General features: G+C 45.3%; 3 protein-coding genes across 3 annotated transcripts; 2 read left to right on the plus strand and 1 right to left on the minus strand.

The window, feature by feature from the left end:
* Window positions 284-1,555, minus strand: LOC8069117 (UDP-glycosyltransferase 88B1). Its single transcript, XM_002461648.2, has one exon. It carries the CDS (start codon window positions 1,527-1,529, stop codon window positions 546-548), a length of 984 nt encoding a protein of 327 aa, XP_002461693.1. The 5' UTR covers window positions 1,530-1,555; the 3' UTR covers window positions 284-545.
* Window positions 2,437-5,084, plus strand: LOC8078447 (tyrosine-specific transport protein 2). Its single transcript, XM_002459520.2, has 2 exons — window positions 2,437-3,919; window positions 4,661-5,084. Exons 1-2 carry the CDS (start codon window positions 2,514-2,516, stop codon window positions 4,752-4,754), a joined length of 1,500 nt encoding a protein of 499 aa, XP_002459565.2. The 5' UTR covers window positions 2,437-2,513; the 3' UTR covers window positions 4,755-5,084.
* LOC8069118 (NAC domain-containing protein 67) lies at window positions 15,665-17,125 on the plus strand. Its single transcript, XM_002459521.2, has 2 exons — window positions 15,665-16,302; window positions 16,446-17,125. The coding sequence occupies exons 1-2, from the start codon at window positions 15,817-15,819 to the stop codon at window positions 16,830-16,832; spliced, it is 873 nt and encodes a 290-aa protein (XP_002459566.1). The 5' UTR covers window positions 15,665-15,816; the 3' UTR covers window positions 16,833-17,125.

Genomic DNA, 23,228 nt, shown 5'->3' on the forward strand with positions numbered 1-23,228 from the left:
GGCCTAGCCTTTTGTTAGAGGAAGCTGCCGTTGCTTCTACAAGCTATTCTCACCATCTTCAAAACCACTACTCTCTCTGTCTCTTTTAAGTGTCACTATGATATTCATGTTGATCAAACTTTCATAAGTTGGGTAGGTTTATAAAAAAATATTAGCAATATTTATATCTTCAAATAATTTTATTATAAAAAATAATTTAACGATCTATCTAATGATATTAATTACATATTATGAATATTAATATTTTATTATATATATCTCTACTATAATTGAAATCTTCTCCAGACAAATCCCACCAACAATATCAACGACTCACAACACATGTCATACAGATTAGACGGCCCAGATTAGAAGTATGATCACGACCTTACATCACATCTCTACTCTTTGGAGGACCGCGTCGGGCTGGCCTCAAGCGCTAATTCTCCCCGCGATCCGGCTCACCGTAGTTCTTCCCGGCCAAGAAGCGGAGGCCCTCGTCGCGCAAGGACGAGTCGCCGCGACCCGAGACGCAGCATGAGAGCCCCGGCGGCGCCAAGGGGTCCCTAGAGGGCTACCTCGCCCGTTCGCTTTCCACCCGTGCCGCGGCGGCGGCATCGGTGCTCCCCGTGAGGTCGCCCAGCGGCGGGGACCCGGGCGCCAGGCGGAGCCTCTCGGCCGCAATGGATGTCGATGTCGGTTCCTCGGCTCCAGTGGTGGCGGTGGTAGGTGACGGGGCAGACTTTGATCTCAAGAGGAGCACGGCGGACTTCTTGTCCCATTCTTGGCCCGACGCAGTAGACCGGCGGCGTGGGGCGGTCCGGCACGCACAGCCCGTCCCTGAGCGCCCACATCGCGCGCGGCTCCAGCGACTCGAAGGAGTTGATGAGGATGTCGCGGGCTTCCGGCATCCGGGCAGCCACGCCGATGATGCCCTTGCACGCCTCGCCGTCGTCCGCCAGCCCCTGCGCCAGGTCCGCAACCGTGAACGGAGGAGCGCCCGGGAACGACAGGACGGCGGAGTTCCCGAGCGCCGCGAAGCTGGTGCCCACTCTGGCGCGCATGGCGGGGAGGCCGAGGAAGCAGGCGAGGCCGGCGGTGCCCGAGGGGAAGAAGAAGTAGGCGGGCAGGCCAAGCTCGGCGGCGACGTCGAGCGCGTCGGCGCAGAACATGTCGAGGACGATCGCCTGGACGCAGCGCGACGACGACGACGACGACGACAGCGCGCGAAGGAAGTCGCGGAGCGGCGCATTCGTGGCGCGGAGGAAGCGGAGCATCCGGGCCAAGGGGACATCAGGCTCGGCGTCGTCGGAGGCCGCCGGCGGCGGCGGTGGCGGGGAAAGCACGTGCAAGGCGACGGAGGCGTTGGAGGCCTTGGCGCGCGCGACCGTGGAGGCGAAGCCGTTGGCGTAGACGGGCGGCTCGAAGACCGCGATGGCGACGTCGACCTGGTCTCCGCCGTGGCGGAGGAACGCCTTGGCCAGCTCGAGCATCGGCGCGAGGTGGCCGACGCCGACGCCCGGATACAGCACCACCGTCTTCTTCTCCATGGCTCGCCCGGCTGACGACGTACTCAACTGCTAGCTGGGCACCAGCGGCACTGCCCGGCCGCGTCTTTCTGGAAAGTTGCTGCTAGCCACTAGAGTAATCTTGTTGCTCGAGTGCTATCCTGCTTTTGACGGGTGACTGTGATTACAGCGAGGTTTGGGTGCATCAATCACCATGGTGGGTCAGAGGCTGTGGAGGTTTGGTTATGCCTTAACAAGTCAAATCTGGAACCGTTTCTTTATTTTTCTTTTTTTTCCCTTTTGAACTTCTCATTATGTTCTTTTCAGCAGGAATCTTTTGAGGGGGAACAATGATCTAGATCATCTGAAACTTCTGAACAGGAGTATTTTAATTTCTCTTTAGCCTTATGTATAATTTAGTGTTTACTTGTCTTCTTGGCATTGCGTGATAGACTGGTGCCTGATTTTGTTAGGCATTTTTTGTTTTATTATTCCTTTAATCGATCTCTACAATTTTGTTTTTCTTGCTTGTTTGTCCAATAAGGCAGGTATACATCTACACTAACTACAATTGTTACCAAAGTTACAAGACAAATGATGGACATTTGTAGATCAACTGTGTTTCTCAACTTTTCTACATAGCATTTGTTAAAATCAAATATATGTTCCCAAATGAAGTACTGTAATTTTCATATAGACTTTTTTGTTAGTGGGGTAGGTTTGTTTTTTAGTTTTATGATTTTTTTTAGTTTTATAATTTTTTTCTAATGTCACCGTAGCGTTAGCACGGGTAATATACTAGTTTGATCAAAGTTGAGTATGTTTAATTTGTCGAAAAGTGAGAACCGTGGTTAAAAAGGGATACAAGGAGTATGAGAGCTGACTTTTAAAAAAAACAAATTGACAACGATATGTGAGCTGATTCGGAATTTTGGACATGTAATGGAGACGTTTGTCCCCTTGGGCCGTTGGGCCTGGGCTTTAGCTCCCTTTTGCTGTCGATCTGACAAACTACACTTGACAGCCATGTTGCTCTCCGGCCGCCACCACAAATTCCCCCCTTCCTCACCGCCGGCCTCCTTCCGCTCCCCACACCTCCGCCGTCTCCGGCCGCTTCGGCCACCACCAACCCTTGCATCCGCGAACCCTCCGCCGCCGCCATCGCCACTACCTTCCCATTTCCCGTCGCCAAGGCGTCCATGGCGGTGGCGGCACAGCAGCCACGGCCCCGGCCCCGGCGCCGGCGACGTTGTCCAAGACCTTCCTCCGGTGGAAGCCGAGGGAAACTCCGCCGTAGGGGGGAAGAAGAGCTTCTGGGGAGCGGTGAGCCTCATCATCGGCACGGCGGTCGGGCCGGGCATGCTGGGCCTGCCGTCCGCCACCATCCGCTCCGGCCAGGCGCCCTCCGCGGCCGCCATACTGCTGTCCTGGGTCTACGTCGTGTCCTCCATCGTCCTCGTCGCCGAGCTCAGCTTCGCTGCCATGGTGCGTGACGGCGTCGACGAGGTCAGCTTCACGGGACTTGCGTCGAGCACCCTGGGGGCGGGCCTTGGCGCGGTCGTCGCTGTCGTGTACGCCGCGCTCAGCTTCTCCCTGCTCGTCGCCTGCGTCGCCGGCATCGGATCGCTCGTCTCCCAGCTGTTCCCCGGGGTGAACCCGGTCCTGGCCAACGCCCTGTTCCCCTGCTTCGCCGGCGTCCTCATCGCCTTCTTCCCCTTCAAGGCCGTTGACGGCGCCAACCGAGCCCTCTGTGGCCTGATGCTAGTTTCGATTACAGCTCTCGTGGTGACTGGCGTGTCCGTCGGCCGCACCAGCTTGCTGAGATCTCTCAGCTATGCTACCTGGAGTCCAGGAGCGATCCTGCCGGCTATACCGGTGACCGTGCTCACGCTGGGGTTTCATGTCATCACACCGTTCATCTGCAAGATTGTGGGGGACTCGGTGTATGATGCTCGGAAGGCGATACTGATTGGGGGCGCTGTGCCATTGGCCATGGTGCTGTCATGGAATGCCGTCATTCTAGGGCTGGCTAGTGCTGGTGGCAATGCTGGGTTTGATGACCCTATCAAGCTCCTTCTCTCAGTGAATCCAGCTGCGCTGCCTGCTGTTCGAGGCTTTGCTTTTGCTGCACTGGCGACGAGCCTGATAGGGTATGCAGTGAGCTTTCCAAAGCAGTTGGCGGACACAGTGGAATTGATTCGTCAGAGGTTTTCTCAGAAGCAAGGAAGTGCGCACCAACCTAATGCTAGCAGTGACAGAAATGGGGCGATTCTGACATGGACGGTGCTGATCATTCCCATCTTTATTGCATCGTTCTTCTCAGCAGCCTTCTCCAAGGCACTGGATTTTGCTGGGGTTTATGCAAACTGCTTCCTATTTGGGATTCTGCCTCCTGTTATGGCCTGGATCCATCGGTCACAGATGAAAAAGAGGTAAGCTGTAAGATATGATTTATAGCTGTCAAAATTAGTATAACTGTAAAAAAATCAAACGGAATATTTGCATACATCAAGTGCATAGTAGTAGTTAATATAGATATAGAGCATTGTGAATCTCTGAAATGGTAATTTTGCGATTGCATACACTAATCTCTAGGCTATCAGAATTGGTGCTCAGTAACTAAGTACCTAAATTAAGTGACCCTTTATTTCTGACAATACACTTTTTAAATCAGAGGTCAGCTTCAAGAAGGCACTTAGTTCATTTTGTTTCTTACTACTAAATTAGCCTCAGGAAAGTATTGTCCATATCATTTTTGGTCCTGACTTGTACCTCCTTCAGTCTTTATCGATGTGAACCTATCATTGTTTGGACCACTGCTATCGAAAGGTTTAGTTGTGCAACAAGGTGTTCTTCCTTAATTATTTTCAGTTAACCAATCATCGATGTTGTGTCACTTTAGGCATACAGAAGTTCCCTTTACCAATTGCATTCAGATCAAATGATAGCCTCTTTTGTCTTTACTTGTATGAGTAAAATTATTTGATCTATCTGATAGGGCCTAAGCAGTCATTTTTTTAATAGCAAAAATATCTTATTGTGTAAAAGGTGATATAAACCTAATCCAGTAGGTTGAGCTTATGGACTCTTAGTCTGTAGATGATGTTCATATCATGTCACTTAAGTGTTTATGAATATTGAACGCAATTTTGATAATCTGTTTCATCCTTTAGATCTCCTGATTCATGTGAAGATATTTTGCCCGGTGGAAATGCTGCTCTGATGATACTTTTCGTTATTGCTGTGATCCTAGCAATCTGGCACTAGTAGATGGTAAGCAGCACGTCAGGGTTGTTTCTTTGTCAGACCGTTCGTCAGTGAATCGAAAGCACTAAAGGCGGCTAGAAACTTCAGCTTTTCAGTATTCATGGCATCATGTTTGAACTGCTCTCCGCGTATCATGATTTTCTTCTTTATTTGTTCCTCAGTTGATTGCTAATTAACTATTTACCCATTGAAATTTCTCAGTTCTAAGATTCTGGTGAAACCAATTGTCTTTTTATATCAAGATTGTATCTTCACTTCTCAACTTTCAGTTGTTGGTGGGTTGGAAACTGTGCAAAATGCATAGTACCTCCAAGTGTTATATCACGCAAATACTGTGAGCTAGCTGCTGGTGAAATTGTTTGTGTCGATTGTGCTGATTTGACAAGCTAACTTTTAACCAAAAGAAGATTAACCCAGTAACCAAGTGTGGAACTCCCATTTTGAGGGCCTCGGCCTAACTTGACCGTGGCCTGCGGGCCAGCCGTCACGACGAGCAGAGGACCCACCGGCCGGCCGACGAGTCCATCTGCACTGCACGTGTTTGTTTCGCCGCACGCATGCTTTGCATCGGCAGACTGTCGGCCACCCGGCCCGTTTGGAGAGAAGAGGGGAAAATGGATTCTGTGTACAGTGTAACTACGGGTGTGTTTGGTTTCGTGGTCACATTCTAGCCTGGCTAGAATCCTAGCCAGGGCAGGCTTAGCCTGCTCCCATCAAGCCAACCTCTGATTGTTTGGTTGTCTATACTGTGTTAGCCTGGCTAGCCTAAGTGTGTGTTTGGTTGCCTGATTTGTTTTGATACAGTCACCTCTTCTCTGAATTGGTAAGGTTACCTCTTTGATACAATGAGCATGAGCACATATGACACAAGGGTCATGCAAGCTGGACACAGCAACTGAAACTGAAAGTAAGATCTATAGCCTGCAAATTTCTCTGAATGTTCACAATATTACAATAAAGAACCTTACTGCAGAAAAATCTATACGAGATTTGGTCTTTGATCACAATAGATAGCATGAAATTTAAAGAAGCAGCACGTCACCAAGCAGGCAAGGTAAACTCTAAAAATGATAGTAGATTTTATACTGCAGTAATCACAACCGAGAAACAAGAAATAGGACTACAACAACCGACCATTGCTTACAAAACTGAATCAGCTAATCTACACTAATGAAACTGAATCAAACAAACAGACCCTGTAGAAGTAGTAGGACGCTAAGCAGCTGGAGTACATCAGCAAGAAGCAGGGTGAGCACAGAAGCACCACAGTGAAATCTGCAGACGGACACCGCTGCTCCATCCCATGTCCAGGAGCTGCCTAGGAGAAATTTGTAGATTGAGCTGCAGAGGGGCACTGGAGCAACCCAGGAGCTGCATGAGCAAGGAGACTCAAGGATTCGAGGACGAGGCCAAGCAATGAGACGAACGGATCTGGATCTGAGTGAGGAGGGGAGGCCGCCGGTGGTCGGACGGACGACATAGTCTGTGAGAAGGAAGGAGAGAGGGGCGGCCTCGGCGACGGTGAGTGCCAGTGCCGGCGGGAAGAGCGGGGGACGACGACGATGGCGGCGACGGCGCCGAGACTTGCCTCTCGGCGGCCATGGCGGAGGAGAGCGTGACGGCGGCGCGGCGCCCGGCCGATGCAAGGTCTTCCTCGTCACGGAGATAGAACAGGTCGCGGAGGTTGTAGTACCCGGCAGCGGCGGCGCCTCCGAGCCCGCGACCGCGACCAACACGCCGGCCCCACCGCGGCGAGCTGGTCTGCCAGCGTCACGCTGCGCCGCAACACCCGCCCCTCCATCCTTCCCTCCCCCTGACACGAGGAGGATGAAGTCCGAGGAGCTCGACGGAGGCGAACCGCCGCCGGCGGCGGCGGCGAGGGGATGAAGTGAGGAGCTCGAAGGGGAAGGAAGAGCCTCGGCCATGGCTTGAGGAGGAAGGCGGCACGAGGGCTAGAGGTGAGGAGCTCGAGGAGGAAGAGCGGCGTCGGGAGGTGAGGCGCCGTCGGAGGAAAGCGGTGACGAGAACGCACGAGCTGGCTGGCCAGAGCCTGGCTGAGTTGGGAAGGCCGAATTGGCCTTTCAAGGCTGGCCAGGCCAACACAGTACGGCTGGCCCGTTCTGGCCAGGCTCCAGGCCTTATTCAGCCAACCAAACACTTATTTTTTTGCCCAACTAAGTCATGGCTACATGTAGACCGCAACCAAACACACTCTACAGTACTCGCTACAGTGCTGTGTTAGAGAAGCCAGAACCTTTTTTTTGTCCTCGGCCACGGGCATAAAACGCAGGCTCCTCTCGCACGGGCTTGTCCTCTTGGGCTTGTTTAGTTAAAAAAAATTTGCAAAATACAAATAGTACCACTTTCGTTTGTATTTGACAAATATTATCCAATTATATACTAACTAGACTTAAAAAATTCGTCTCGTCAATTCCGACCAAACTGTGCAATCAGTTTTTATTTTCGTCTATATTTAATACTTTATGCATGCGTCTAAAGATTTGATGTGACGAGGAATCTGAAAAATAATTTTGCAAAATTTTCTGGTAACTAAACAAGGCCTTGGCCTTCCATGAGCTTTGCGGAGCAGATAATAATCCACTGCATCGACACTGACAGCATGCATCCTCCTCCTCGACCTCGCGTCGCATTGCACACAGGGACCTTGTTTAGTCCCAAAAAATTTTGCAAAATTTTTCAGATTCTCCGTCACATCGAATCTTTAGACGCATGCATGGAGTATTAAATATAGACAAAAATAAAAACTAATTACATACTTTGGTCGGAATTGATGAGATGAATCTTTTGAGCCTAGTTAATCCATGATTGAACAATATTTGTCACAAACAAACGAAAGTGCTACAGTACCTGTTTTGCAAAAATTTTTGGAACTAAACAAGGCCAGGGCCGCTGTGATGGATGAAAAAAAAAAGCAAATTTGTGATGCCACGCTGTCCCGTTTCAACAGGAGAAGCGATCGAGCAAGTGCGGCCGCGTGTGCATGCCATCCAAATCCAAGCCATCCATGCATCTGTCGGCACTCATTTCGCCGTTCCTTTGAGACACGCGTCGGCCGTTCGCAGGGCCCAACAAACATGCAGCTGGGTAGCGTAGTAGGTGGCCCACCGCTTTTTCCAAAACCCCCTTTTTTTTTTCTGTTTCGGCCTTGTTTAGTTGACAAAAATTTTTGTTTTTGGCTACTGTAGCGTTTCGTTTTTATTTGACAAACATTGTCCAATCACGAAGTAACTAAGCTCAAAAGATCCATCTCACAAATTACAGGTAAACTGTGCAGTTAGTTTTTATTTTTGTCTACATTTAATGCTCTATGCATATGACTAAATATTCGATGTGACGGAAAAATCTTGAAAATTTTTGCGAACTAAACAAGGCCGCGTTTCAGCACGTGCTGCGTTGGGCCCCGGCTGCCTGCAGCCGCGGCGGGGTCGTTGCGCAGCGCTCTCGCTTCGACGACTGCGGCGGGCGGGCGTCGTGGTCTCGTGGACTGGGTGGTGCGTTGCACTTGCGCCGCGCTCGGCCGGGCCTTCCGGCCGCTCGTGGCGGCTCCCTTTTGGATTTCACGGCGGACACACGTGGGACCCGGCCGGCAGGGAAACCGCCGGAAAGAAAAGACAAAGAAAAAGCGGCCGGGCGCGGCGGCAGCCTGGTGGGAACAAGGGACGGGACGGGATCTTTGGTGCGTGCCTACCTTCACAGCTTATGTATGGGACTAACAAGTGGGCTGAATGCATGTTGATGTAGAGGAAAAGAGGAAAGAAAAGAGGAGACAAATATATTTAAATTTGTAACCAGCCTATCACGGGCGGAGCTACGTGAAGGCGAACCTGGACGGTTGCCCCCCCCCCTTGCTCTCTGCCATCACCGGTATATCAGCTAGCTTTTTGGAGTTTGTACATAGAGTGCATGTATGTTCTGTTTTGGGCTGAAGACCACCAATGTATAGTCATGTTATCACCGGTGCATATAAGGTCATATACTTGATGTCTTGTGAGTATGGCCACACTCCTTCTCTATATAGATATCTATACTTATTTTATTCATACGCATGTTCACAATTGCCCCTGCCCCCCCCCCCCCCCCCACCTTCAATTTATCCTTAGCTCCGCCACTGCAGCCTATGTAAGAAAAAACAAATGAGTTGTAAGTCAACTAACTACTATATGATGAGTGGACTGATGAATTGGCTGTAAATTGACTAACTATTATATATGAGTGGGCTGATAGATTGGTTGTAAGTTTCTATACAACCCACACTCCTTGCTCGATCCACTTCATCTAGCTAGCTCAGTGGACCTTGATTTGACCTCAATCTTAAGCTTCTTCAATCACTTGCCCCAATTAACACAGATTTTTGTCTCTATTTCTGTAAGGGAAAAAAACGTTGAACAAGATCGTCTAACGCTTGTTTTTCTAAGAGAGGGAGAGAGAGAGAGCACCATCGATGTAAAATAGGTTCTCTCTTTGCATACTCCGTTGGAGAACGTTTTTTTCCTATAAATGAGGTATTTTGGGCGTGGGTAGTGTGATGCATAGCTAGAGAACATTTTTTTACTGTGAATGAGACGTGAATGAGTATGAATAGTGTGATGCATAGCTTGTTGGAGATAGCTTTAATACTTATATAAAGATGGTTGTGGACTCCTCCCTAAATAAATCTTTAAAAGATGAAACCCACCTCCAGCACCACCAGCTCCCGTGCAAATTAAACTGGAAACATGAACGCCGTGCATATATCCTGCAAAATGGTAGGCGCGACCGCGAGATGTTGCAAGGGCCACGTGGCAGCGCATGCATGCATGCATGAGAGGGCATCGGGGCACGTCGCTACGAGGGACTAGTACGGAGTACGTGGAGTAGCTCCCAAGTCCAGTGGACCTGACGACCCGGCTGGTCACCCGACACGTGTACGCTGGGCCGGTCGGCCGTGAATCAAAACATCCATTCCGTGGGATGCAAAAGCTTCCAACGAGTTTAGTAGCAGCACGTGATCGGCTCTTTTAGCTAGCGCGTGGCCACACACACACTGATACACTCGTACGGTCAAGCCGATTATTTCAGATCTGCAAATCCAAAACTTTGTCTCTCGTATATATATCTTCCTTTTTTTTAAGAAAAAAAAAATCCGGAATCTAGATTCCATAATAACCAATGGAAACCAAAAACATATTGGTAGCAGATGGATCCATCCACGGCGTGATAGATATGATGACCGCAAGTATTATAAGTTGTACTTAACGAACAAACAATATTTTTTCTTATAATAAATCAATGAATACTATTTTTAACTATATTTTTCCATCGAAGCCAAACAAACAGGGATGGCGATCATAGGTGCACGCTCCATGCAAGTGTCAACAGGAGGAGAAGCGGCCGCGTGTTGCGATCCGAGCCAAGCCCATCTGTCGCACTCATTTTTTTGCCGACCCGACGCGATCGAGATCGAGCAGACCCCACCACCAGCCGGCTTGCGCGGGACACGCGTCGGTCGTTCGCGACGCCCGAACCGAACCCAACAGCTGGGTAGGTCAGGTGGCCCAGCCAGCAGCGCTAGCTTTTTCGTTTCAGCACGTGCGTGCGTGCGTGCTGCGTGGGTAGGTCAGGACGTCCCCGGCTAGCGCGAGCGCGAGGCTGCACCTGCACGGCTGCAACCTGCTGCAGGCCTCGTGGGGTCGTTGCGCTCTGACTTGACGACTGCGGGCGGGCGGGCGGGCGGGCGGGACGGCGTCTTGGTGCGCTGCACCCGCAGTCCCGCACAGCCTTCCGCTCCACGGAACGGGCGACCCCCCGGGCCTTTCGTTTTTTTTTCAGAAAAAATCCAAGGCAGCACAGCACTGGGGACCGCTGGAAAAGATAAAACAAAAAGCGGCAGCCTAGTGGTGGTGGTGGTGGGACGGGATCCCTTGTGTCGTGTGCTTGTGCCTACGCCCTGGTACCCTGACTGACTAATGCGAACCGCGCGGTGTCCCGCTTACTCTTCTTTGAAAAAATCATGACTAAAAATATTATTTAGTAATTTATTATTAAAAAATATTATTCACTAACATAAATAATATAGAGCGAACGAAACCTTCATCTGGCCAGCCCAGTGAAACTTGGGACCTCGATCTTGGACGCTCCTTTAATCACGTGCCCCACCTAACACATGAGTTCTATTTCTGTATTTCGTAGTAAGAAAAGCTGTTGAGCTCTAATGATTCAGAACAAGATTGCCACAGAGTATTTTTTAAAAAAAAAAATTAGCCGAGGTTGGTTGGATCCTTAGAATTTATATTTACATAAAAAATAACTAGATTACTTGAAACATGTTTTAGTTTGTTATCGACTACGTAACTATTATTTGTATATAAATTATTGTTTCTTTTCACTCTACTACACTACATTGGAGATAACAAAAGCTGGTCCCCAATATACTCCTCTGTTAGTGAGCTTTTATGCTGTTGACACCGTTTTTGGGTACGTGTCCAGGATGGCAGGATAAGACGGCAGTATGTGGTTTACAGGATGAGTTGCCGATGACAATGGTTGCCGATAAAGGAGAGGTTGAACGTGATTAAGTTTACGGGCGATGGTGTGTTTATGCCGATGGCTATGATGAGGAAGTCTGCCGATGATACAAAGAGGGAGTTCGGAAGCTGCCGGTCGGTTTGTGGAGGAATTTTAGTTCGTCACGGGGGATAGCTTTGTTATTTCCTTATTTATTTAAGTCGTTTTGTATACGGATTCCGTGTAATTTGGAATTCGAATTCTAGTCGTATCTGGTTGAAGCTCTTTGAGCAGGGTATAAATATAGACCCTAGGACCTTGTAATGGAAAATAAAAATCAATCAATCAAACACACGTTTTTACTCATATTCCAGCATCTACTTTCTCGACGACTTCGTCATACTTTTTCCTTTTATTACGAGTTCTTAGGAATTCGTCGATTTAAGCTCGGCGTGTTCTCGAGTTCCGCGTGAGTACCTCTTAGCCGTGACATCCGGGCGCATCGCTGTTGTCAGGACTAAAGTATTCGAGTTATCACCTTTGCCGATAGTAAGGTTAAATCGGCTGGCACGCCTTAACGTTTGAATCGGGTATTAGCCCTTTGTGTTTGCAGATTAGTTTTGCACCAACATATGCATATTCCACTTCAATTGTGTTTTTTATTTTGTAAAACCGACGAATGCTTTGATGTTGTTTTCACCGAAAGAGAATTTCATGTCATTTTACCAATAAACAAGGACCTTGTTTGTCATGTGTGGTGACTAATTCTTAGCCCTAATTGATCCAAATAAATCCCCCTGTGATTACTTAATTTGTTATTTTTGTTCACATAGTATACTAGAGAAAAGTCATATGTTGGTTAGCTACAAATGAAAAAAAAAACCACATGGCACAGAGATTTGCCAAATTCCTAGACTGTTCCCTATACATTTAGGTCTGGTTTAATTAGTTTCAAAAAAAATTAAGATTTCTCGTCACATCGAATCTTCAAACATATGCATGGAGTACTAAATATAGACGAAAACAAAAAACTAATTGTACAATTTCACTGTAATTTGCGAGACCAATCTTTTGAATCTAGCTAATATATAATTAGACAATTAATACAAACGAAAGTAGCTAAAGCCACAAAAATACACAACTAAACAAGGCCGTACACATAAAAATTATATTTGGCACGATCCATGGTTCATCGACAGCAAACGTCGCCTCAACACAAGTACACAAAGGCACTCCCGCAAGCAGCACGGCCACATGATGGAGAGCGCGCTAGCTAGCTAGCTAGCTATAGATTCCTCATCTCATCCTCCACAGGCGCACCACAGGGCGGGCCACACGTTTGCACGGCTGCAGAGGAACCACCTCGCTCGCGCTTTTTGTACCCGCTGGACATGGCTGTCAGCAAAGGCGCCAGATGAAGTCGGCACTGACGTCACCCTACCCCGCCCTTCGCGAAAGCCGAAAGATGATCTGATCCGGCTGACGGCGACCGTGGTGCCCGTAACAGGTTCGTTCGGAGAACCACGCGCGGCGCGACAAAAGGGGAGAGACCTGTTCTGTTCGCCGTCGTCATGCGATGTCGATGAACGCTCGTGCTACGCCGGTCGCATTGCTTAAAACTTTTTTAGCGCCTCGCGCGCACGTGGACATAATGCAGGATTAGTTTTCTTGTTGACGCCGTCGTTGGGTGACTGATAATGGGGTTGATACTTACTACTAGTACGTGCGACCCAAGTCTATGTATCGATGCTTATCCTTTTGGCCCCCTGGCGTCAATGCCTTGCCTTAGGTCCTAAATTGCAGTGACGTTGATTTTTACAGAGTCATTTTTTTTCCCCTACATATAAGTGTGATTGCACACGAGGATGGAAGAGTGTTAGAGTATCTCCAACAGGACTATAGACTACTTAAGTGTTTGTTTAGGTAGCTAGCTATTTTTGAATAACCTATATTTTACCTTTAACTACAGCAATACTACCTAAATATGGTTCCTGGATTTGCAGTCTATGACATAGAGGACCCACATGACATCTTCTTTCTTGTTGCCATCGACAAACTCAACCATGGGAAATGGAGCTGCCACCGAGGCGCCGTGCGCACCGATGGGAGGGGCCGGCGAGAGCCCTTGCCTACAGTCCACGCGTCGAGGGGAGCAGAAGGGCGCGCTGGTGGGAGAGAAGGGGAACCACGGTACGCCACCGTGCCTGGGTCTTGCCCACCATCGGCAGGGGAGTCCGCCGGGGAGGGTCGACGCCGATGGGCAAGGTGCCCGCCAGGGAGGGTCACCATGAGAGCCGACGCAGGCGAGGGTGAGGCATAGGTATGGGCGGTGTTAGGTGTTTCTGTGTGCTTGGGGAAAAGAGAGACGATGAAAAAATATGTAATAGGATTTGTTGGCTCAGTAGACGTAGGTAGTGGAGGGAACAATTTGTTGAGCCAATAAAAATAGCTAGTCAAGTAAGTAGCCTGTTAGAGTGGGTTCTTTAGCCTTCACTATCTAAAATATAGGATAAGTATTTGGTTTAGGAAATCTGTTTGAGATGCTCTTAGAGCATCATATCCAAGAGCTCATCCTCTAGATCATGAAATCCATATAATAGATTTTCTATATCTTTTCATCATCCAATACTTCTTATATATCTTGACTATCAAGAAATTTGGAATAGATTATAGCAGTATTTGAAGAACTAATTAGGACTTTTTCCATCATAATCTCCACTCCTATCAATAAGAAAGAATGTAGATAGGTTATTGGAGTTGCTCTCGGCTATATTCTTCTTTGGTACTATAAAAATTTAAACCAGCATTGCACCTATATGGAGTAAGTATGTACTATGTAAATGGTCATGAGTACTTTAGCTTTTATTTTTGTTCTAATGAAGACCCAGAACTATGAGAATAAGATCTAAATCTAAATAGATAGATTTTAGGGGAACACTTTTTTTTAATAATCCAACCACCAATTTTGACAAAAGTTTATACAAAAATGATTTAGTCTTGTGTTTTCCTCCATCTTTGTTTGTGGTGTCTAGTTTTTGTCCTCCTCTTTTGTGTGTTGTGTTGGTGTCAGTGTGAATGCTCGTTGTCTAGTCTATAATTGTAGTAAGTTCTAATACAATATATTCACATAGGTACTTCGTTTGTCCTCGGCGCCCTTTAAAAATGTGAGATTTAGAATACACTAACTATAACTAGTTCGTTTAAACCAATATACTTATCTTGTTTATTATATTACAAAGGATATAAATGATGGCAATATTAGGAGACCTAATTTTTTTTAAAAAATAGTTGGATAGTATTTTCATCAAAATTTCTACTTCTATTATCAATAAGAATGGATATAGATATGCTCTTGAAGTTGCCCTCGTTTAGTGTTGTGTTGTCGTCGGTGTGAATGCTTGCTATAAGTATTATTTGCTAGTCTAAAAGTTATAGCTGAAAATACTATTCGCTGATTTATTATGAGAGAAAAAATATTGTTGTTTAGTAAAAAAATACAACTTATAAAACAAGCAAACAAGCCCACATGCAGTTGTAGTAATTTGCATTGCAGTTCACGTAGAGACTTCCTTTTGTCTCTGGTGGCCTTTAAAAATATAACTTCTAGAACACACTAACTATAACTAGTTTGTTTAAGAAAATAATTTACTCGTCCTAAATAAATGTATTATATTAGAAAACAGTGGAGTGAGTACACTCTCAAAATTAGCGTACCAATTCCTACTCGTCACATTTGCTTGGGCCTTGTTTAGTTCCGAAAAGTGAAAAGTTTTTGGTACTGTAGCATTTTCGTTTATTTGTGACAAATATTATCCAATTATGGACTAACTAGGATCAAAAGATTCGTCTCGTGATTTACAGCTAAACTGTGTAACTAGTTTTTGTTTTCGTCTATATTTAATGTTTCATACATGTGCCATAAGATTTGATGGGACGGAAATCTTGAAAACTTTGTAAAAATCCTATCTTGATTATTGAGAAAATTTCGGTGCTGAAATTTGAGAGATGCCCAGCTGTATTCTCGGAGACCAACATAGCTGTCCATTAGTCGTCATCCATGAGGATTATATTACTATTATTATTCTAGTAAATAAAATAAATAAACAAAAGCAGGAAAAGACAGAGGAAAGTGAAACACACCGCTTCCTTCCTGTATCCAACGGTGCCCATGGCTGGTTCTCTCTCAGCCGTCAAGCTGTCGTCGTCGACGTCAGCATCCACCGTAAGCGGCAAGCGGCCGACCGCTACCCCCAACCATCATCGCGACCCCTGCCCGTGCCCCTTCCCCGTTCGTCCCCTTCCCCTGGCCGCCGCCGCCCCCAATCCCACCTCCTCGCCCCCTCCCTTTGACCCCTCCGGCTTCCCACGAACCTTCCTCTCCTTGACCCCTCCTCCCCTCTCTATTTATCCCCCTCCCCATCCACTCCCCGCCCTCCCCAAGAATCACCACCACTCCACTCCACCACCTCTCTCACCTCCAGCAGCAGCAGCAGCAGCCAGCCAACAACCGCACCGCAGCAAGAACCAACCAACAGCGACGAACATAGCGAGGGAGCCAATGGTGATGACGACGGCGGCGCAGCAGCAGCGCCGGGACGCGGAGGCGGAGCTGAACCTCCCCCCGGGGTTCCGGTTCCACCCGACGGACGAGGAGCTGGTGGCGCACTACCTCTGCGCGCGGGCGGCCGGTCGCCGCCCGCCGGTGTCCATCATCGCCGAGGTCGACCTGTACCGCTTCGACCCCTGGGACCTCCCCGAGCGCGCCCTCTTCGGCCGCCGCGAGTGGTACTTCTTCACGCCGCGCGACCGCAAGTACCCCAACGGCTCCCGACCCAACCGCGCCGCGGGCTCCGGGTACTGGAAGGCGACCGGCGCCGACAAGCCCGTGGAGCACAGGGGCAGGACGGTCGGCATCAAGAAGGCGCTCGTGTTCTACCACGGCAAGCCGCCCCGTGGGGTCAAGACCGAGTGGATCATGCACGAGTACCGCCTCGCCGACGCCGGCGGCGCCCGCGCCAAGAAGTCCGGCAACGGCACGCTCAGGGTAGGCGGCTTCGAATCTTCTTCCTTCCTAGTGTTCTTTTTCGCAAGTCGCAATCTTTCCCGTCGAATTTTCTTCTTCCCCTGTTATTCTTCGGTCGACCGAGATGCTGATGTGTGCTGTTCGATTGATGAATTCTCCTGCAGTTGGATGACTGGGTGCTGTGCCGGCTGTACAACAAGAAGAACGAGTGGGAGAAGATGCAGCAGCAGAAGGAGAAGAAGGAGATGGAATCGGAGGCGTCGCTCTCGCACTCCGACACGCGGACGCCGGAGTCGGAGATCGACGACGACCCGTTCCCGGAGCTGGCCTCGCTGCCGGCGCTCGACGACATGGTGGGTCTAGCCCCGGCCGCCGGCGCCATCCTGCCCAAGGAGGAGGTGGAGGACTTCGGCGACCTTGGCGGCGACGACTGGCTCGCGGGGATCAACCTCGACGACCTGCAGATGCCCGGGGACGCCGACTTCTTTGGCAACATGCTGTCGCCGATGGCCGCCAAGATGGAGCAGGACGCCGGCTTCCCCTTCTTCTGAGATCCTCTGCGACTCCGAGGACGGATTCAGCTCAACTGTGTATAGTTCAGATTTCTTCAGGATTCAGAGAAAACAAACAAAAAACAAATTCTGCTAATATCTGGTTGTAGTGGTGTAGTGCAGAAGTAGCAGTATGCTGGTCAGTTATTAAGATTGAAGTTCATTGTAGTACTCTACTGATGCTCATCACTTGAGCTGTGATAAGTGACAACATTCTTTCGTTTGTGCTCTGCAAATTCTTCAATGCTCAGAATATATTGATTCAGATGGGTAATGCCAATTCCGCCGTGTTATGTTCCTTGCCTCTGAACACACAATGTCTTGTATTTGGTTTCTTTCTGCTTTATTGTTGTGTTCTTGTATAGGTCCATTGTTTTGTTGTTCTTGGGAGATCATACTGTGGCCTTCCCAGAGCAGTTCAAGTTTGGAGCCTGGAGATGGAGCAACTTTTTATGTAATCAAGATTCTTGATATACTTCTTTAAAATATCTTAATCAGGATTCTTGCTAAACTTGTTTAAAATATCTTAGTACTATTTGATTGTTAAGATGGGTACATGACAACAGAGAATATTTTGGTTGGTGCCTGTGGAGTGGAGTGTGGACATTGGACGGCCACGATACCTGTGTTATCTGTGTTCGGCCACATTGTCTCGCGGGCATCAAGTCCTCGCAAGGTATCTTTCAGATCATGTTTTACTTGGACTGGCATTGAGCAAATCTTAACCTTGATGGACAAACGATGTTAGGTGTCAGAATCAAGGGGCATTGTGAATCAAGAGCACATGGAATTGTAGATATATATGTATATCAGAAGAGGAGGAACTGAAACTTTATTGTGTATACATATAGTTCAGATGCACTGAAAATTTGGAGGACAAAATGTTACTACTATGATTTAGGGCCTGTTTGGATTAGTTAGGGCTATTGATTAGCTGAGACTAAAAATTAATCTAGATTAGCTGAGGCTAAAAATTAATCTAAATTAGCCGAGGTTAACCAGCTAGCTGGCTAGCAACTAACTGAAAGCTAATCTAATAAGTTAATCCACCTATTAATCACCTGTTTAGATGTGCTAGGTCTATTTTTTTAATAACTAGCTAACAATTAGGCTTTGGTAGTTGGTTGCCATGCGCTGGTTCCGTGCAGTGATTTTGTAGTCTTGGAGGTGAATTAAGGTTCCAGTGCACTGTAGTAATTACCAGTCCTCCTCACAGTAGTGTGACAGAGAGCGATGACGTTCTTTTGACAAAGCGATGACAATTCATCATCTCCCAGATTTGTTTGTTTTTAGCGTTGAGCGCCAATGCAGCCTTTGCTTAGACTATTAACAGCTAGACCTAGACTTGCCGCTGGCGAGGTGTGAACGCGTTTGATTCGCCCTCCATGTTTTTGTGGCGGCGTCTTTGTTTCTTCTTGTTGTGCATTTTCCCGTGAAACATTTGATGGATGCTGATTGTTTGATACGGGCTGTACAATAACACTGCAGCAGACAGCCGTGCTCTAAGGCCTTGTTTAGTTGCAAAAAGTTTTACAAAATAGACCCTATAACATTTTTGTTTGTGTTTGTCAAATATTGACTATGTTTGGATTGATACTCTAACTAAGTTATATGTTAGAGCTATTCTTTAGCTCATGACTAGCCCTCAACTAACTCTAGCCAAAGAGATGTTTGGATGTAAGAGTTAGATTGACAATAAATGTACTTTTCTATTCATTTGACTCCTTTTAAGCCAGATTTAGTGTGGCCGACTGTTATGTGGCCTCCTCCCGCTCACAAAAGACATTGCTCCACATTGCCATTGCTGGCGGCTATTTTGTCATTGCTCCATATGGTACCTTGCTGGTTATTTTGCCATTGATGGGTGGTGGCACTGTTGGGAGGCGGCGACGCGGCTTGGAGGTGGCGGCGCGGTTGAGAGGCGGCGGCGGTGCTGGTAACCGGGAGGGGTCGTGGCTGGGAGGCGCTTGAGTGGGGATCCCGTGTGATAGAGCCGATCCCTTTCCCTGTGGACCCCACCTTAAATAGCCCAAATAGCTCAAATAAGCACCTCTTTGGGGGATAGTTTTTTGGGTGGGTTAGATGTAAATAATCCTAATCTAACTCTCATGTTTGAATATTTTAAGGTTATTTGAGTCCCAAATAGCTAAATCTAACTTTAACCCATGGATCCAAACAAGGCCATTATCCAATCATGGACTAACTAGGCTCAAAAGATTCGTCTCGTAAATTATAGACAAACTGTGCAATTAATTATTTTTAATCTATATTTAATGCTTCATGCATATGCCGTAAAATTCGATGTGACGGAGAATCCGAAAAGTTTTGCAATTTTTTTTGGAACTAAACACCATGCAAAATTTTTTAGCAAAAAAGTGGTTATTCTTCATTTTGGATTTTAGCCTCAAAAGGAAAAAAAAAACCCAAAAGAACCTCATGAGAGCAATAAATTCTGCATTTTGAATAAAAACATAACTCTGAAAATTTTGATATTTTGCATTCCATCAATCCAAAGTAATTAGCATTTTGTATTTTTTAAACTAAACACCTCCCTAAACAAGGCCTGAAGAACTTCCATACAGTCCCTAGAAATATCTGGCAGATCAGTCAACTGGAGATAGATACTCCTACCGAGAGTCAACTGGAAACACAGCTAATTGATCTAATCATGGATATCAATTAAGCTATAGTAGTGTACAGCTGCTCACTCGTGCCATGTGATCAGTATGGATTGATGGGTACCTTAACACCTTAAATGCTCCTTACTACACTCAAGATTTGCATGGGGTTGGAATACTGTGGATACACATGACACAAATTCAGTGTACCGTATATCTTTCTAGATGGTCAAACGGCAACTGTACCTGTAGCCGTATCGTCGAATTTGCTCACCTATGACCGGTCACGCTGACGTTTGCATGCCAGCCCTGTGCCAGACGCGCATTCCTCCGGCCACCCCAACGCTACACGGTGTGTACAGTATTCCCAGGATCCATCTCTCTGTTATAAAACATGTTGTCAGCGGTTGGGACCTTTCCCTCTTCGTCTCTCATGATCAATATAGTAGATGAAAGTAGAAGAACAAATAGACACAAGATAGGGAGACTATTCTTTATTCCTCTGAATATTGGTGCTTACAACATAGAGCTCCCACGTATATATAGTCCTGCCAAGGCCTAAGAGTTTTGGTAAGAGCCCACATACAAACGGACTAGGATTAGGATTCCTCCTTCTCCTTTCCTTCTAGGATCAAGTCCATATGTTTTACAGCACTCCCCCTTGGGCGATTACCACGATATGCACATGCCTCATTAAAAACTCCATCCGAAAACCCAATGGGAAAAAACGGTTCTTAAAGAAAAGAGTACATTGCATTCTTTAATTGTATTGCACATGTTGTCTCATTAAAAACCTTGTGTGAGAAACCTTCAAGTAAAAACTCACATAGGAAAAAAGAGTACAACATTTAACCTTCGTGGTTATATATTCTTCACGATACCATATTCTTCATGAATAGATATTCATCTTCATGATCTATGTATAAACTTCAATGTTTTAGCAAATATGATCTACTAGATCTTTGTAATTCTAGTGGTTTTACCTTCAAGGTAGATACAATGAAAATATGCTCCCCCTCATAATGCCAAACTTAGAACTTTATTGTTCAAAATCACACTGTTCACAAATGTGTGCTTAATTAATGATATGCAGTACCACAATACTATATCTTCCAAAAGTTGGCTTATAATTCTTCTATGAATTATATGGGTATAAACAAGAGCAATATGCTTCACGTAAAAACAACCACTTATTAGTTGTGCAAAACAAATAAAAAAATTATCTTTAGGGTAATGAATCCTTTCAGAGGATTATGGGGTAAATAATTACAATATTCAATATCTTCTAGATAGTGCACCAAACTTATAATTCTTGTTTAGTAGATTTTAAATTATATATTCTATAAATCTTCGGGATTTTGATTATACCACTAAACAATAAATCCAGTCTTACATTTGGCATTTAGGGGATAATTCAATTACCAAAATCACCATTATTCTTATACCTTCTATGGTATTTAGAGGATATCAGAACTTTATTGCTAGCTTTACAATATACACTTTCTGAGTGTTTGTATGATATCTTCATGATATTTAGAATTCCTCATTTTATTTCTTCTCGGGTCTACATTCACTTCGGGGATTAATGGTGCTTATTAAGAATCGACTGGTAAATCCTTCAAGGAGGTTCTCATTCTTAGCGAATAATATTTCTCTTCTATGAGATATATTCTCTACTACATGAGAGATTATTATGTGATATACACAATGAAATAGTGATATTCACTATAAGGTCATTCAATGACTCTTTTCCTTCTAGGATATGCTCTTCTTGAGACTTTAATATTCATACAGGAATATATATTCAACCTTAGACTTCTTAATACTTAGTATGAGATTATTTTTTATATGTTGCGATTTATTTTCTTCAGGAACTATATGGATTTTCTGAATCCACGTAATAACTGCATATTTCATATTTATTATTCATTTTATTTGCCAGAGATATAGCAGAACATTTATTTCTTCTTAGTAGGAGATTCAACCTCAATTGCTTTCTTTATTGACCCGATATAATCGCTTCAAGCGTCTTTGCCATGGACTTTGTTTTCCGGATCCGGGTTCTCATAAGAGAAACATTTGCAATTATAGAGGTAACATTGTCGACAACTATTATTTTCTCCCAATACTCTCATAATGTGAGATTATTGTATCTCTTTATCATTTTCTAAACAAGAGATAATTTATTGTTCTGCATACCCAACACTATGATATGCGCGCTTAGTGTGTTGGATTTCATCTTCATGATGATCCTCTTCATGAGGTGCCTAACCTTCTTCATGAGGTATTCTCTTCATGAGAATGGAGGAGTTTATTCTTATTTCATTTAACAAGTATACACTAAACTAGAATCCACAGGCGTCCCCATAGATTTTAGCTTCATAGTATACACATTTAGTTTACTACTAGTAAACACAACTTATTGTTTATAACTTCAAATTACTCCTCTCATTATCAAAAATATCTGGCATATGCTCTGCTTCATGCTTTACAAGAGCATTAGTCAAACTATTGTTTGATTTAGTGCGTGATACTATTTCTGCTTCAAGCTTCAAGGAATATTTTCTCTTAAGACCATTTTTCTTCTATGAAAATAATATTTGGCATTCAACATAGGCTTTCTCTCCCCCTAATGCCAATATTAGATCTTTAATAGCATACTTCAAAAGAAATCCCCTATGATGGGCTTAAAATAATTCAAATTCATGTATCTCCAACTACGAGTGGAGGCCCATTCATATATGCTATGATAAAATTTTATATGAAATATCCACGCACATATTTAAATATGGGGGTTATTATACATTATATGCAGTGAGCTAGAATTCATAAAGTGCACTTAAGAATGTTCAGCATTCCTACGAAATCAAGGATGTTCTCCCCCTGATTTGCACATATCATAGTTTTATAAAACTATTTTATTATCTAGCTTCTTTATTCTTTAGCCTAAAAATTGATCCAAGTACTCATACATAAAAAAATGGACCATACATTTCAAATGTATAAAATATGCAACATTCAAATTTACATGGAATTTCTTCAAGAATTTTCTAATTGCCATTAATGCAATATCCTCAAATGCCTTTTCTTAATAAATCCCAAATCATGTAGTGTTATCCACCATCTTAATTCCACAATAATTCATCCCTTCAAATTGGGTTACTTCTCCATTTAGCTAATTTCAGATTAACTCACTCCCCCTGATCTTAAGCCGCTTGGCCATAGACCAAAATATTGCTTATGTATACAACACATGAAAAGCAAAATATTTCTTAGTTCAACGGGAACTATATAGACATAGCGTACTAGCTAGCCAATTTAATTATGGGAAGAGTGCAAGGTAGCTACTAGATACAAATTTAGCTTCTTCTATGCTAATATCCATGCAGGAGTGGAGATACTTGCAGCTCGACGGGAGCACAACGTAGTAATACACATTCAAGTGTAACGTGGAATGTTGATATTCAATCCAACATAATAGATAACAACAAAATGCAAAGGTACATGCTTACATACAATTAGTGTAATGTAGAGAAAATTAACATAGCCGGAAAAGTCACGACTAGAACTTCAAGTCTTTATACATGCACTTAAAGATAGATTTAGGAAGGCTATGCCTACTAAATATATATTATCCACATTTTTTATGCCTTTACTTGAAATTCCTCCCCCTTTTCATACCATAATTACTTCAAGTAGTAATATGCTTCATGCATCATCTATGATTAATCATTTCAAATATTCCATAGAATTTAATCATACTTCTAGTATTCAATGG

The sequence above is a fragment of the Sorghum bicolor genome, chromosome 2, assembly GCF_000003195.3.
Source record: "Sorghum bicolor cultivar BTx623 chromosome 2, Sorghum_bicolor_NCBIv3, whole genome shotgun sequence".
Taxonomy (NCBI): Eukaryota; Viridiplantae; Streptophyta; class Magnoliopsida; order Poales; family Poaceae; genus Sorghum; species Sorghum bicolor.